The 15,931-nt window shown below is 52.7% G+C and overlaps 1 protein-coding gene and 1 long non-coding RNA gene across 3 annotated transcripts in view; one reads left to right on the top strand and one right to left on the bottom strand.

The window, feature by feature from the left end:
• Positions 1–15,931, top strand: part of PLXNA2 (plexin A2) — a 189,990-nt gene that overhangs the window by 161,311 nt on the left and 12,748 nt on the right. For both annotated transcript variants that reach the window (XM_068918140.1, XM_068918141.1), the window contains exons 18-26: positions 1,831–2,070; positions 2,548–2,691; positions 3,863–4,097; positions 5,899–6,041; positions 7,778–8,046; positions 12,911–12,977; positions 14,075–14,221; positions 14,751–14,910; positions 15,466–15,569. In XM_068918140.1, the coding sequence (XP_068774241.1) occupies positions 1,831–2,070; positions 2,548–2,691; positions 3,863–4,097; positions 5,899–6,041; positions 7,778–8,046; positions 12,911–12,977; positions 14,075–14,221; positions 14,751–14,910; positions 15,466–15,569 (1,509 nt within the window). The remainder of the gene's footprint in view (positions 1–1,830; positions 2,071–2,547; positions 2,692–3,862; positions 4,098–5,898; positions 6,042–7,777; positions 8,047–12,910; positions 12,978–14,074; positions 14,222–14,750; positions 14,911–15,465; positions 15,570–15,931) is intronic.
• On the bottom strand, positions 6,903–9,082 carry LOC138062103 (uncharacterized). Its single transcript, XR_011136116.1, has 3 exons — positions 8,931–9,082; positions 8,101–8,276; positions 6,903–8,008 (listed from the first exon to the last, which is right to left on the bottom strand). It is a non-coding gene; the product is annotated as an uncharacterized lncRNA (long non-coding RNA).

Here is a 15,931-nt window from a genome sequence, read left to right as displayed (position 1 = left end):
TGAGGATGTCCCCCTCCCTGGCGCCTAGCTCTACTCAGCGGGCTGGAAGGGGACGGAAAGACCGAAGTGTCTGTCTGTCTGTCCCCATCATTGCCAGCTGCTTTACAGTTCCCATTTTAGTCCTGCTCTTTTTGTAAAAGCCCAGAGCTAGGCATTAAGACGCTGCCAGTTAGGAGGCTGCTATGTTTTAGTAGTCCCTCTTTAGCTGCCTGTCTATAAATAAACCCATTGCAGCAGCTCTGGGATGGCAATCGCCTACCAGTCTGGGGGAGGGAAGGAGGAGAGATGGGAACCACTTCAGAAGCAGCAGCATTCAAGGCCACTTTTGCTCTTGCAGCTCGCTCGCAGCAGCAAGGCAAGGTGCTGTCTCCCTGCTAAGCACCTTCCTCATTGAGAGACATACAGCTGCGGTCACCTTCATGGTCCTCAAACAAGGAGTTGGTAGCAAACCTGTGGGTTGCTCTTACACTTTGAGTCCCAGTGCAATGCCAGCTCCTTCCTCCATCTGTGGGAATTTGTATTTTTCCAGTCCAAGAGTAGGAAACTGAAATGAATCTTTGCTTAAGCAGAACCAAGTGATGTTCTTGTACGTCGCAAATCAGAATTGTACCTCCACTTTACCTGGAATTTATTTTGACCAGGTAAACTGAAAAATACTGTTTCTGTGCAGTGAACTTACTGACTAAGTCTATATTATCTTGGAAAGGGCAAATCACTTAGCAGTCTTTTTCCTATTCCCTTTCTCCCTTTTCCTCTGAAACTTTTCAACTGAGCTTTTTTTAAAAAGATATATAATTTTGATGTGAGCAGTTACAGCGTTACAAAAATAATTCCGAAGACACAAAATTGAGTGAAATTATATCTTCCACTTATGGAGGGAGGCCAAACGGTTGGTCTCTTGCTGCATTATAAGTCAAGAGTCTAATAAATCAGCAAGCTCCCTGCTTCCAGGGACTAGAGGAGCTGTGGATATCCTCAGCCCAGCAGGAGATGACCTTCGTGCTACCTCCCGTCCTTGACTGTCAGATGATCGTTCCTCTTTCTCACTGGTATTAGAGAATTGCCTCTAATCACCAATTTGTAGCAGAGACCAGATATTCATTATAGGTCTATTTCAAAGCTAGCATTGCCCAAGAGAATGCAGCTGGAAAGAAAAATAAGAAAAAAAAGGCTAAGTGACCTGGTATGCAATCCTTCAGCTTCTTTAAAACACTTTTCATTTTGAAGCTCTACCTCCACCTCTTCTCCAGAGCTTTTGTACTGGCTGGAGAGGAAGCACGTTTTCCCAAACTATGAGTGTAGTGGTTCAAGCTTGGATTAATTATTTCCAGATAAACACCAGTCCACTGGACTCTTCAGGGAGCATTTAAGGAACTGGAACATCATTGTCCAAGCCAGAATTTAACAGCACATTGGGATAAGTTTTTCCCTGCCCCTTCTCTGTAATTTCTAAAAACTGTCCTCAAAACGCGAATGGGTCAGGACCCCAGCTTCATCGGTGCCTTGGCCACTTCGTAGTGCAGCTCAAAGGCAGGATGCTAAATCAAAGCTGATTTGGAAGGGAAAATGCAGCACGTGTGTCTGGATGCTGGGGCAGCGTTCAGGCATGATGTGCCAGATCTCGACCTGGCACACAGTGCATGAGGATTGTTGTTACGCTTTGGAGCGCAAAAAGTGTTTGTTTAGGCTGCTCCTCCCCCTGCAGCGCTCGGAGAAGGGTAGCTAAACGCGGCTGCGGCGCTCCTGCTCCCGAGTGCAGCTCCCCAGCCGGCAGTTCATGTCCCAGCCCGTCCTACACGGTGCCTGTCCAACTGCCACCTTCCCCCGCAGGTCTGCAAGGTGGTGAACGCCACCGCCCTGACGTGCCTGGCACCCGCGCTCACCCCCGAATACCGGCCCGGCCTGGATGCCGTCGAGCGCCCGGACGAGTTTGGGTTTATCTTTAACAACGTGCAGGCTCTGCTGGTCTATAATGACACGAAATTTATATACTACCCAAACCCAACGTTTGAACTCCTGAGCCCTACGGGGGTGCTGGAGCAGAAACCCGGATCGCCCATCATCCTCAAGGTAAGGACACCTTTACGCAGCAGCGTGAGGGGCAAAAGCCCTCCGGCGTGCTGCAGTTTAGCACACGAGCGATCGTTATCAGCAGCTGATCCGAGTTCAGCAGAACAAAACAGGCTTTACTGCTTTATATCTGTATAACTGTGTATAGCCTACAGCTTTTACCAGTATAGCTGTGTAAGATAAAAATCACATCCAGTACTCTGTAGTTACCTACTGTATCTACAGTTACTGTCAGCAAAGCTTTTAAAGCTCCACTTGCAGTGGCCATGCAAAAATCATAGCTCCAGGAAGAACCAGATCTTCGGTTTAGGGAGATCCAGAAAGCAATGTGTGATGGAGAATCTTTATACCGCTCCTTGGCGGGGGGGGGGAAGGGGGGGCACTAGGAAGAGGTCCTTTTGCACAAGCTGTGAATGAGAATGAAAATCAGAGAAATATGCTGCATCTTTGTACAGTCTTCTCTACCTCTGTTACTAGGGCAAAAATCTGTGCCCACCCGCTCCGGGAGGAGCAAAGCTGAACTATACCGTCCTGATCGGCGAAACGCCCTGCGCCGTCACAGTGTCGGAGACCCAGCTGCTTTGTGAGCCCCCGAATCTCACCGGCCAGCACAAAGTGATGGTGAGGGGTCGTACAGCGCCTGTCTACGCCGCTTCCCTCCTTTCCGCCTTCCCTCCCTCCTTCTCCATCTCTCCCTGAGATGTGTGTGTGCCGTTTCTTGTCTGAGGATAGGTAGGGTTTTAGATCTTTATGGTTGTCTGACTGGAAGTTTAAAGCATTGATTAGCCTGGAGAAAGTTCTTATTACCTCCTTGGAGACTCACCAGCTACTGCCAGGCCCTTCCAGAAAGAACAAATATTTATGGCGGTGACTTCAGCACCAGATACCATCTTTTATTTGGCGTTGCTGATTCTTTCTGCCCTAATGGGTGAGACAATTTGCAGTATGCTGTATTCCCCCTCCTGTACAGGAGAAAGGGATTTTAGCTGTCCTTATAGCCAGACACAATTTGCTGAGTGGATACAAAGAAGGTTTTGCCTTTTTCTGAAGCAAAAGTAGCCAGGGACACCTGAACCTTGGTTTGATTTGAGCAGCAGCCTCATCGAGGACGATGGTCCCTGTGTCTCCCTTTGCTTTGATTTTTGTTGCTTTCCTCTGGTCTAGTCGCAGGCCAAGCAGGCAGTTGCTAAAGTGCTTCAGTAGAGCCCAAATGAGATTGTATTTGTGCTTTATTTCTCTTTAAATTCAGCATCCAAAACGTATTTGATTCATCGCAGTATGATTCACGTAAGAGCAACCTGGCTGATAGCCGCTTGCATCTGCGGCCTGGGCCCATGCACGCAGACCCTGTGCTGCTGTTAACCTCCAGCCTCTTTGTTCTGTAACCTCCCTATAAAGCTTGTCCTTCCCTTCTCCTCCTTTCTCTGTGAAAAGACTGTTTCCTGTCAGTGAAATTGTCACCAGGTTGCTAATGTCCACAGTTTACAAAAGGGAGTTGAAAGCTTATAAAATGGAAGTCAAATGGAGCCATCAGATAATAAGAACAAAGCCCAGATAGCGAAGGGCTGACACATTTGTCATGACTTGAAGCCTCTCTGCACTCACGTAAGCTGTGCCCTGTGTTTTTTGAAGACGGTCAGTGTTGCTGTAGTCATGGCTGAGGCTTGCTACGTCTTCCCGAGGCATCTGCACAGCACGCGGGGTGCTTGCCCTAACCTGCAAAGAAGGGGGCTTTGGGACGGGTTCACCCCCTCGCCAGGGGCTGCTTTTCACCTGCCCTTGTGTTTGGTAGGTGCGCGTTGGTGGCATCATCTTCTCCCCCGGTTCGGTGAGCGTCGTCTCGGACAGCCTGCTGACCCTGCCGGCCATTGTCAGCATCGCAGCTGGAGGCAGCCTGCTCCTCATCATCGTCATCATCGTGCTCATCGCCTACAAGCGCAAGTCCCGCGAGAATGACCTCACCCTCAAGAGGCTCCAGATGCAGATGGACAACCTGGAGTCGCGGGTGGCCCTGGAGTGCAAGGAGGGTCAGTGCCAGAGCACTTCTGCGCGTTTGGGGGGGCGGGAGCAGGTGTGCTGAGGCTGCCACGGGGGGACTGTGCTTCCTCACGTGCTGCAGCGTTCGCCCCCGTTTCCTGCGGTGCAGCCGTAGGACCACGTGCTCCCTGTGTGCTGGGGCCCTGTGCTCCTTCCATGGTCTCATAGCGGTTGCATCACAAGATCGTTCGGGCAGGACACGTGTTCAGGCACATGTTCTTCCGTGTAGCAGCCCCATCTGCCCAGCAGAGCTTCCCTGGGGCGTTCCCCTGGCTTTAACCGGCAGCAGCAAACCCCGCCGCGGGTCAGCCCCAGAGCACGTCCCCGCAGGGCAATCCCTGGGTTATGGCCGCTGCGTCGGTGCAACGGCTCTGTGAGAGACGAGGCCTTGATAAGCACCCTGGAAAATGCCTGCACAAACACGTTCACCTCTCCATGTGCCGTCCCGTGCCCGCTCATTCGCACGTAGAGACACTTAGGTGCAGCGCTGGCATGCTGGACGCCACGTGCCGAGAGAGCATAGGTCAGGGTGTAGGTCAGCATGAGAGAGGTGTGCGTTTTCCGGGTGCGCGGGAGAGGCTGCGAGGGGGGTGAGCAGGCACGCGGGATGTACGCTGTCTTCCGAACTGAACCTTTTACAGCAGAGAGACCGAGTCCAACTGAGTGGTTGCTCTCCAGATGAAGACCTGCACTGTAAATCGAAACATTTCTCTTTTGGCAGTATGCCTATGAAAAAAGTAAGCTCTCCCCAGCTATACCCACAGGGCTAACAAGAGCAGATCTTCTGAGGTAGCTTGTGTGTTATTGTAACTACTTAGGACTGTCGCCTGCAGATCTCAACATGCACAAGGCTTGTCCCTAGCAACCAGGCGAGTGAGCTCAGCCTCTCTGCAGGGAAGCAAAGATGGGAGGCGAACTGTAATTTCTGCAGCTGGTAAGCTGGGACAGAGAGCGTTCAGAGGAGGGTTTTGTTGTTGTTGTTTTATGCATCCTAGGGAATGTCTTATGGAGCTGGAAAGGAGCTTAGTGAGTCAAAGAAAAGTAAATAGAGAGCTGCAAATTTCGTAGTGTGACCTCTGTATATATGGATAGTTGCATTGAGTTTATGCAGCTGCTTTTAAAAGGATATCCTTGAAAGTGTAAGGCAAAAAATGAGACCTATTCAGGAGAGACCACAACTTATGTATGGGCACAACCTGGCTGGGGACACGGAGTCCTTACTGAAGCTAACGTTTTATGGTTTTAGAGAAGAAACACAAGCGCACACAGATACAGCTGTAATATCCCTGTTGATGTTATGTTAGAAAAGGAAGAATAAACTCCTTCCTCACCCTTGCAGCAGGCCGTTTCTGCACAGAAGCATCCCATTTGATTAGTTTGGCTACTGTAGATAGAGAAGAAAAAGAAAGGAAAATATGGGCGGCACCAATTATGAAAATAGATCCTCATTTCTATCTGCAGCCTTTAAAGGTGTTTTAGGTGTGTATACACAGGTGTGAACTGCATACAAATTAATAAGCATCTTTTGTTCTCAGCATCTGTTCTTTGCAGCGCCTGCTCGCTTGCTCACTCTCGGCTGCTGTGAAAGGGTCTCCAAGCATGGAGGTCCATCTAAGCTACATGGCAAGATCTTCACTAAAGCAGTTTCCTGTGCCGGTCCGTTTACTTTTGTTGATGTGCCTCCAAGAAGAGCAGGCAGCTAGCCGTTCCCGGAGCCCCTGCCCTGCAGCTGAGTTTCTTGAGCTCACATTTGATTGCATTTCTCTTTCTTGTTCTTTTCTTCCTGAACAGCTTTTGCAGAGCTGCAGACAGATATCAATGAACTGACCAGCGACCTGGATCGTTCAGGGATCCCGTACCTTGACTATCGGACTTATGCAATGAGGGTGCTTTTCCCAGGCATTGAGGACCATCCCGTCCTACGGGAGCTGGAGGTAATGAACAGACTGGGTAAATGCCTCCCCCATCCAACGCACGTGGCTCCTTCCCTGGGGTGCCTCGGACTGTTGCTGGCCCCTCTGGGAAACCTGAATGAAACCCACGCAGCGGGGAAGCACCTTTATGCCCTTCACGCTGAGTCTTATTAGAAGCGCTGGGGTTAGCAAAATGAGCCCAGAGTTCATTTGAACAAAGAGCCTGGTGTTTTATCTTCGTAGCGCGCTGCTTGCTTCCTCTTGGCTTCTTCCACGCTGCTGCTGTTTTAGTTTTATTGGTTTTTTTATATTGCTATAGACCAGCAGCAAAGCATGCCACATAAGTTAGCGATGTCCTTTTAAAGTCCTCTTTAGTCGCCTTACGGCATAGGGAAAACCTGTGCACCGTGCGGGAGCATCCTGCTGCTGCTATTTCATGGCGTGTCCACAGGAGGGCAAGTGCTTTGCCTAGGCATGGCCTGCTGCTAGGTTTGCTGTAAGCAAGCATTTTAATTTGCCTCTTATTTTTTCCCCGGTATGTGCATAAGAATCCCTGTGCCTCACCCGGATGCAGCTTCTTTTAGGTGGTGAATTAAGGGAGTCCCTATAAATTAGTTCCATCAAGTTTCTTCTGAAGATAAAGGCTTTACTGAAGGATCAGAAGTGGTCATTGTCCTAACACAAGTGCTAGGTAGTGTTAATGCATTGAATTAGATTCTTTTCCAACAGGCCGCCAACACTGAGCAGTTGTCGTGGTGTTGGTGAAACTCGTGCCAGCTGTCCTCGAACCAGCCTCTCCCAGCTGCATTCCCAGGCCCTGAGTTTTCCAGTTCCCCACATCATGTTCACTGTTTAAATTGCCAAATAAGCTGACCCTCTAAGAAACAAATATGAATGCTTTTTATTTGTTTTACCCGTGAAAAACAGAACTGCAGAAGTGATAAATGTGTTGCCAATTACACAGTTGCTTAATTATGTAACATTAGTAAAACCAATACATAAGTCTCCAAGATGTTTGTTAAAGAGTTGCTTAATGTAGTTCATCATTTTCACTCATAATGAATTACTCGAATCTGGGACTGGCTGAAAGCCTCAATTAATTTTTTACACTCGTCTCATAATAAAGCAATAGTCTAAATTAGTATTTAATTTACTTATAGGAGTGTCACTCTTTATGCAGAACAAGCAAAATTGTATGTCATTTATAGGGCTGTTAGCCTCAAAGCAACAGCTTTATGACATGCAGGGGGTCCAGTGCAGAGCAATGATTGAGGCAAGTTGTGCTGGAAATGCTTAAAGAGTACAAAAAGCGTGATGTTTGTTCAAGACTGGCCGCAGCTCGAGAGCGCGTTTTGGGCTGAGGAGCCCCTGGGAGGCCTGGTGCTTGCTGGTGTCCCCAGGGCTGAAGCAAGGACCAGCTCTGCAGTCCTGGAGGCGTGTCTCAGCGGGGTGCGGAGCGGCGCTTGCCTGCGCTCCCCCGAGATCAGCCGGCCGTTCCTGCCCAGGGAGCGCACTGCTGGTGCAGGGCTGCAGGATGCTGGCGGTGCCCCAGTCTCCCCTACCCTTTTCCTGGGGAACATGGTAGTTCCTGGTGCCTTGGTCTGAAATGAAAAGGCTTGAGCATTGCAGTTGTCCTGCTGTTTGTTGGTCGCGGGGCTGGCCAAAATGAGGAAGCGGAGGACTCTGTGGTGTCCGCAGGTCTGGTCCCTTGTCCTCTGGTTCCCTTGGCTGATGGGGCACGCTCTCGTCCGCTGCAGGTCCAAGGGAACGGGCAGCAGAACGTGGAGAAGGCCTTGAAGCTCTTTGCGCAGCTGATCAACAACAAAGTGTTTCTGCTGACGTTCATCCGAACGCTGGAGCTGCAGCGCAGCTTCTCCATGCGCGACCGTGGCAACGTGGCCTCCCTCATCATGACGGGCCTGCAAGGCAAGCTGGAGTACGCCACCGACGTGCTGAAGCATCTGCTCTCCGACCTAATCGAGAAGAACCTGGAAAACAAGAACCACCCCAAACTGCTCCTGCGCAGGTACAGCGTGAGCGTGGGGCAGGGGTGGGGAAGGAGATGATCGGCCAGCGTTACCTCTTGGGTCCCGTGGCAGCAGCAGGGCTGGCGGCAGTGCCAGCGCGTCTCCCAGTCGTGGCGGAGCTGGCAGCACTGCTGGCCCCGTCAGCAGGTCCTGGGACCTGCTGCGTGTCCAGGGGCCTCTCCTGGGCCCGGCACTGACGTGCTGCAGATCTCCAGCCGTGCTGCGCAGGCTGGTGTCAGAAAGAAAAATGCAGTTCTCCGTGGGGGGCTCGGAGTAACCCATCCATTTCCTCGCCCGTCTCCAGGAATACGGGGTTAGCTATACTGTATGATTTCACAGATGGCTGAGCAGGGTCTTAAATTGCATCCAAGACAACTATTACCTCCAATACTTCTACCTTTCACTCACGAGCTCGTAGCTCGCCCCCAGCGCCAGCAGCCTCCCTCCCTTGGCTTCGCTGCGAGCAGGGTGCGATGACGAACCGGCCAGCGCTGCTGCCGGCACTGTACTCTGTGAAGCGGTAACTGGGGCTGGCGAGACCAGGGTCCTGGTCCTCTCCTGCGTTTCTCCGAGCAAAGGAGCACAAGTGGTTCAGGCAAAGGGCACCCCGCGCACCGCAGCGGGGTGCAGGCGCCGCTGCGGGTCCCGTGCCGGCAGGGGGGCGAAGGGTGCGGAGCCGGGAGCTGCCCGTCACCACCACGCTGCCTCTGCCGGCTCGCACGCGGGCATCGGGGCCGGGGCGAGCGGCTTCGGCTCAGACGCCGCAGCGTGCGGGGGAGCAGACGCACAGCTCTAAGTCGTCTTACTAGATTTCAGCCTCTGCAGGGCAGGGGCCTGGTTTCTTGCCTATCAGCAAAGTACCGGCGGTTCCTGTCTCACCCACCTTTGATATCCTCATGATGAGCAGAGGATTAAAAACGGAGCCGAACAAGCACAGCCCGCGGAGCCGGCAGTGCCGGGTTGGCTCTGCGGCCGCCGGCAGCCTTTGTTCGAGGAACCGCCATGGTGCTTACGTGACCTTCGCCCCGAGCGCCTGAGCCACCTCGCGGGTATTTATGGGTTTTATCCTCGCAGCGTCCGTGTCTGTCCGGATAGAGAAGTAGCATTTGTGTTTCACAGCTGGGGAAAAGAGCTGAAGAATGGAGTAAGCAACTCACCCCCGATCATGCAGGGAAACGTCAGGAAAAAGGGGGGAAAAAACCAGTGTTTATTAACGTAGACCGGCTCGGCAGCCGTGAATAGAAAGAAGCAGGTGCCCCCTGTCCCGCGTGGCCTCGTGGCCCTGCTCCCGCTGAGTTGCGGCCAGCCAGCCCGTGCGTCGGCCGAGCGTCGTCGCTCCGCAGCCGCCGGCCAGGAGAGAACTTCACGGCTCCAGGAACATGTCAGAGGTTCCTCCAGCCTTAATAACTCTCCTTGCCAGGAAACCGCTTGAAATCTGCGCTGTGTTTGCGGAGGCAATAACTCATCTCCGAAAAGGAAGCGGGGTTAATTTCCCCCGTGGTTTGACGAGCCGCGGTGAAGGCGTCGTCTGCCTCAGCCGCCCGTAATGACTTTCCGCAGCGCTCTAGGAAGGCCAGGCGGCCGGGCCCCCCGGCGCCCCGCTCACCGCCAGCGCCGTGGCTGTCCCGGGGGCCGTGCCCCCATCAGCGCCTGGCAAGGCCCAGCTCGGGGTTGCTCCTTGCCTGCGCGCGCGGGTTTCTCCTCGTTTTGCGAAGCCGGAGGCTGGAGGGGTCGTGTTGGAGCCAGCTCCGACAGGAGAAGGCTTCAGCCCTGGTCTCGCAGGACCAGGGGGCCGAGGAGTTAAGCCAGAAACCAACGTTCTGCCGCTTTAAAGGCGGCTCGGAGGAGAGAAACCCAGGCAGGCTCGACGCGGCCGTGGCGTTGGCAGTCGAAGCCGGGGAGCGGTGCCTGCTGTGCCGGGAGGAGCCGACATCTGCCCGCAGGTTTACACCGGGCCGGATCCAGACTGAGCCATGGATCTCAGTATGGAGGGCCCCGATCCTGCAGCGACCGGGCACCAGCCGGCAGCCCTGCCGCTAGGGCCCCTGACAGCCACACGCGGGGTCAAGGCAGGTTTTGAACATCACGGATCACAAACGGCCTCCTGGAGGAAGGCTTCTGCCCGGGGACAGAAAACCTCCCCATCCCCGGAGCGGCCAGGACCACCGGCCACCAGCAAAGCCCTTGGGGGCTGCAAACGCGTTTGGAAGAGGAGGTGACGAACTGAGCTATTTGCTGCCCCAGGTCTGTCTTTGCGTTTGGAACACAAAACGGTTGTCTCCCCTTTAAAGACCGGGCTTCCCGGGGCGTTTCCTGCTCTGCCCTGCGCCGGCAGCGAGGGAAAGGCTGGCGCTAGGAGGGCGCCCGGCTCCCTTCCCGACGGGGCGCCTTTGCGCACGCCGCCGTACGTTCAGCTGCTTCCCTGAAAGATCACCGATGGCCCAAGGGGGGAGGAAGGGAAGGGTAAATCCCACAGTAATCTCCCGGCACGGCTGAAGCCAATTCCTGCTCAAGAAATAATTACGTGCTCTGTTGTTTCGATTACAAGCGGCCGGGCGAGGGCTGAGCGGCTCGGCTCCCAGCAGCGCGGGCGCCGGGGCCGGGAAGCGTCGCCCCTGCGGCAGCGGGCGCGCGGGGTCGGGCGGCTCGCCACCGTGTCCGGTCGGAAACGGTGAGCGGGGGATTAGTTCTGTGGATTGTCCTCCGAAAACTCGGGGACGGAGCAAAGGAACCCAAGGAGCTTTCGTTATCACCTGCTTGCGTTTGCTTTCGATGCGGTGGTTCGCCCCGGCCGGGCGTCGCTGAGGATGGTGTTCACGGAGGCCGGCAGCGGCGGGGCAGCCGAGACGGCCGGGCTGGGACGCAGCGGAGATGTCCCGGCTCCGAAGCAGCCTCTTCCCTCCGGGGCGCCCGACGGACGCGCGCCGGCAGCAGCCGTGACGGCTGGGTGCTGCCTCCCCGTTGGCCTGGTCCGTAGTGCTGGAAACGGGGGATCCCAACCGAGAAGGTTTGATTTCGTAGAGCAGGAGGAACTACTGCGCCTGCGGACGCGGCGCCCGAGCCCCGCTCGCCGGAGCGAGCCTTTCCCTGGCCCTGCCGGTGCTCGGCTCTGTTTCCTTTCCTCTCTCTTTCTTCCACCTGTGAGAGACGGCAGAAAAGTTGACGTTAAATCAAAGAGGTGTTCTGGTGCCTGGCATGGAGAGCACGCAGCGGTTCAGGGACCTGGATAAAGCAAGGGAAAGCTAATAAAACACATATTTACGTGGCGGTTCTGTCAGCTCTTCTTGTTTAGTTTTGCTTTACTGCCGGGGCCTCAGTAAGTCGGAGGAGCAGCCGGGGCTGTGGCTGCTGGCGTCAGGCTCCCTCGGAGAGCCGTTGCGGGAGCGTGCTTTGCCCTCGTTTCGTGGGCGGTACGAGAAGGGTTTCCTCCGCGCCTCGGGACTGTGCCCTGCAGCCCCAGCTCCTCTGTTGTCAAGCTCCGCGTTTCAGAGCTGTTTTCGTAGTGCAGCGCCAGGCTGCCTGGGAGGCCGCGTGCAGCTAATAGGAACTGGACACAGTATTAGTTCATTAGTAGTGTTAATTAGGAGGATTGCCATTCTTAATTTAATACTCTATTAACAAGGTAGAGTATTAAATTAACGTTGACCCTGACGTCTGGAATGCATCATTTTCACATAGCGAGTTTTTCTCCAGTTCTTTAATTTGACTGTGTAACTGGCTCCTCGCTTCCTGCGGTCTGTGGCTCGCTGGCTAGCTTGAATGCTACTATTTCTTCTCCTTGACTGGATGACCAAAATATTTTGAGCAGGAGACCAATAAGTGTGTAAACTGTAGGATGAATTTTTGGGCAGTTAATCAGTTCAGGCTTAAATTCTTTGGGGAGCTGCAGACGTTTTCACAAATTCCTGGCAGATGTTGCGATCCTTATAGATGATAGCTAACGTAACCCCAGGTCTCTTTGCAGGCTGGGGTCAGGTTTTATTTGCTGAAATCTGTAGGTCCTGTTTATAGTTGGTCATGTTAAACATTGTGATGAAACCCTGTTGCTTCTATAGTATGTGTTTTCCATTAAACGGTAAGAGTTTCCAAATGTGCTAGAAGCCGTATAAACGTATACGAAGAGGCAGTCCCTAATTCAGGTCAGTGGTGTGGATGGGGGAGAATGGGGAAGGCGGCTCAGGAGAGGGACGGTGACTTGCTTCAGCTTGGTGGCAAGAGCAGAAAGGGTCTCGGTGCCGCCCTGCAGCTGCTCGGCCTCCGACGTGGACCGTGGGACCTCCTGCCACGGCCTGTCCCTGCCCTGGAGAAAGGGGCTGTGGTGCTCTAAAGAAAGTCTCCCCGTCCTGCAGTGCCAGCATTAAAAACTGTCATTAGGAGCCATTACATTTAAATTAGAGATAATCCCGGGCACAATGTGCAGCGGGTGCGAGGTGGGGCTGGGCAGAGAGCTGCAATTTCCCCACGATTGTCACTCCTCAGCGGTCCCTGATTGCCAGCAACGCTGCAAATCCCAGCGATTTACCAGCCAGGCTGTAATTTGCACCACGTGCAGAGAGCCCAGTGTCACCAGGCTCCCTGTCACCAGCGCTGTCAGGGCTGCCAGCCCGGCAGGCTGCATGCCGTCACCTCTGCGTCCTGCCCAGAGCCGAGGGACCAAGCTCCTGGGAGCCTGCAACAGGTGCAGGCTGCGGGTCGTGTCTCCCCGTGTCCCACTGCACCCACCTCTCCTGTCACCGGCCGTTCCCCCTCCCTGGGTTCCTTTGTTCTCCCCTCCTTGTATGAGGGAGGTTTGAGGCCGCTGATACTCGGGTTGATTTTGTGTGTTAACACGTGTATGATGGTGTGTTCTCCTGGCTTCCCTAGGACAGAGTCAGTGGCTGAGAAGATGCTGACCAACTGGTTTGCCTTCCTCCTCCACAAGTTCCTCAAGGTAAGGGAGGGATGGAGCTGAGACCTTCGTACGCCCCTTTGCTGTTGTCTTTTCCTGTTTCCAGAGCTCTCATCCAGCCATCCACCGGGTGAATCTAGGCTGGAAACTGTTCAGTGAGGCTCAAAGTAAAATGACTTATTAGCAAGGCAGGGGAGCTGGAGACCTTGATCAAGGACGCCTACATCTGGCGCTGCTGTTAAATAGGCTGAATTTAGGCGAACCGCCTCCATGCACGACGTTGGTCAGCCCTGAGGCTGCCTGCTGAGTGTTTGCAATGCGGCATGCACGGCAAAGCTGCAGCGGGGCGTGCCTGGCGAGTGGCAGTCTCCAGCCACCAGAAGGCCATCAGCCCAGTTCTTCTAGAGGTTTATGCAAGCAGAAGAGAGCTTTACTGAGAGCTTTGCAGAGAGCAGTGGTTGGGGCAGTTAGACTGCCTCCTAGCCAGTGCAGCACGGTACCCTTTTTGCCCATTTTGTTCAATGTAGCCTGAAAAATTTCATGTGAGGGAGTTTCCGCCGCTTCCCCTGAGCCCTGTTTAGAAGTTAATGGATCTCCCTCCTTGGGAGCGTGCTTTCTGCTGCTCAGTTTAACTTTCCTTGGCTTTGGTTTCACCTCTTTTCACCTAGCTATATCCCCCAGAGCACTCCAAACGAATCACCCTCTTGAGTGCTTACACCTCCTTAGTGCTTAGGGGCAATTATCACTTAGACCTCTATGCCTGGGCTTCTGTGTGTGGTTTTTTTTTTTATTTAACTTTTTTTTTTTTGCTTTTGGAAGCACCACGGGACTAGCCTCATGAGGGTGAACAATGAGAACTAGATCTCAAATTCCCTTTTTTTCAGCCAGATAGGTTCAATAAAGGTTTAGCAAGTCAAGGACAACATCCCCACTGAGCAATGGAGCTCATGGTTTTGTCTGTCCTCTCCAGGCACTGCTGGAGACTGCAAGCCTGGATTACACATGTGCTAAAGATTAAGTGAAGGGGACTATGCATCCACTGAAATTAATCACGAGCAAAATCTGTCGGCAGGCAAGTGGCCCTGGAGGAGATGCACCTTCACCTCTGTGTTAGTTTTGCTGTCTGTCTCGTTGTGCAGGAATGTGCTGGAGAGCCCCTCTTCATGCTCTACTGTGCCATCAAGCAGCAGATGGAGAAAGGTCCAATTGATGCCATCACAGGAGAAGCTCGTTACTCCCTGAGCGAGGATAAGTTGATCCGGCAGCAAATCGAGTACAAAACTCTGGTGAGTGGTCGCTGTAGAGGCTGCAGTTGAATTGCTTGTTTCCTCCCCTTTTGGGTGTGAGCTATTCTGACTTTTAGGCCAGTGATTTGGGCACTGCCGTGGAGCTCCCACCGAGTCTCCAGTATAAACCACAGCACTGAAGACAGTGCAATAATCTGTAATGTTCACAGAGCCACAAATCTGAGGCAAAGCCTTTGGCTGCTAGAGCCATGCCCAAGTTAGGTATATCCCTAATTTGCATGTACAGATAGCCTCAGCTAAAGTTTTGAAAGGCAGAGTTTGAGGGGAGCATTTTATCTCCCCATGCATTGACCATTATCCTCTCTCTAGCAAAGGACAATGGACTCATATTTTAATAATCTTTTTAAAGCTATAATAAATGCAACAGCCGTGAGGCAAATAGGGATGCAGCGTTTTTTTTTTTTTTTTTTAATGAGAATTGGCTGTTGTGTGATGGGTGTTGTTACTGTTCTGCAAAATGCTTGTCTGAAGCCCTTTAGAGAATGGTCTGGCTCTCCTTCCTTTCCAGATCCTGAACTGTGTGAACCCGGATAATGAGAACAGTCCAGAGATCCCTGTGAAGGTGCTGAACTGTGATACCATCACTCAAGTCAAAGAGAAGATCCTAGATGCAGTATACAAAAATGTCCCATATTCTCAAAGACCAAGAGCTGTTGACATGGACTTGGGTAGGAGCCTCCCTACCTCATGAGAGAGATTGTTATTATCAGTGATTTTAGTGGGATTTGCAGAGCTTGAAGGCTAGAATTGAGACTCGGGTTACCTGTGCAACTATACGCACGTTTCTGCCTCAAGCAAGTGTGGCTGCTGCTCCTGCCAGATAGGTTTTGATCTCAGTGGGATCAGCTAATTCTCCATTGCCCAGTGAGCAAATAATTCCTTAAGTCTCCTTGACTCTGCTGAGCAAAGCCTCTCTGCAAGGCTGAGTATCTTCCGAGAGCTGAGGGATCAGATGGTCTGGAAAGGTTCTGCACCTTAGCTTAGCTTAGCTCAACACCACTGACTTCTCCAGGAGGGGGATTACGATGCTGCACTGAGCTGCAAGAAAGCTATCTGTGCAAACTTCATAATAGTTGCAGGATTTAAGAACAGAGTTTAGCTTTCTCTAAATGCCTCTTACTGGGAGACAGGCTTTTCTATAGGCTCATCTGTCAAGTAGTTACTTGATAGTATCTCTTGCCTCTCTGACCATCACGTCTGCCTGGCTTTTGTCTCTCCTGTAGAGTGGCGCCAGGGCAGGATAGCTCGTGTGGTCCTGCAGGATGAAGACATCACCACCAAGATCGAAGGAGACTGGAAGCGACTGAACACCTTGATGCATTATCAGGTAAGAAACCAGCCCCAGCAGAGAAGTCCCAGAAAGCTGCCAACTAGAAGGAAAAGAAAAGCAGAAACTTAGTTCCCAAGTGTCTCATCTACCAAGGCAGGCAGGGAGATCACATTTGTATGATAAACCAGAATGGCTCAGTGTGCTCATGCATTAAAGAGGAAAACAACGTTGACGTGGATCTTAAAGAAACTAGCAGAGTTGAAAATTGGCTAAATTAAAAAAGCCAGCAGTGCTTGTGAGATAGACGGAGCATTGGAGAGGGCTGAGCTGCCGCTGCTGGAGATGCGGGGCCGGGGAGGGTGGCGTGTGTGGGTGAGCCTGGGCCCTACGAGGAGGTCTCAGGCAAACAGGGACACAAC

The sequence above is a fragment of the Struthio camelus genome, chromosome 24 (genome assembly GCF_040807025.1).
Source record: "Struthio camelus isolate bStrCam1 chromosome 24, bStrCam1.hap1, whole genome shotgun sequence".
Lineage (NCBI taxonomy): Eukaryota > Metazoa > Chordata > Aves > Struthioniformes > Struthionidae > Struthio > Struthio camelus.
This window is presented reverse-complemented; position numbering and strand designations above follow the sequence as displayed.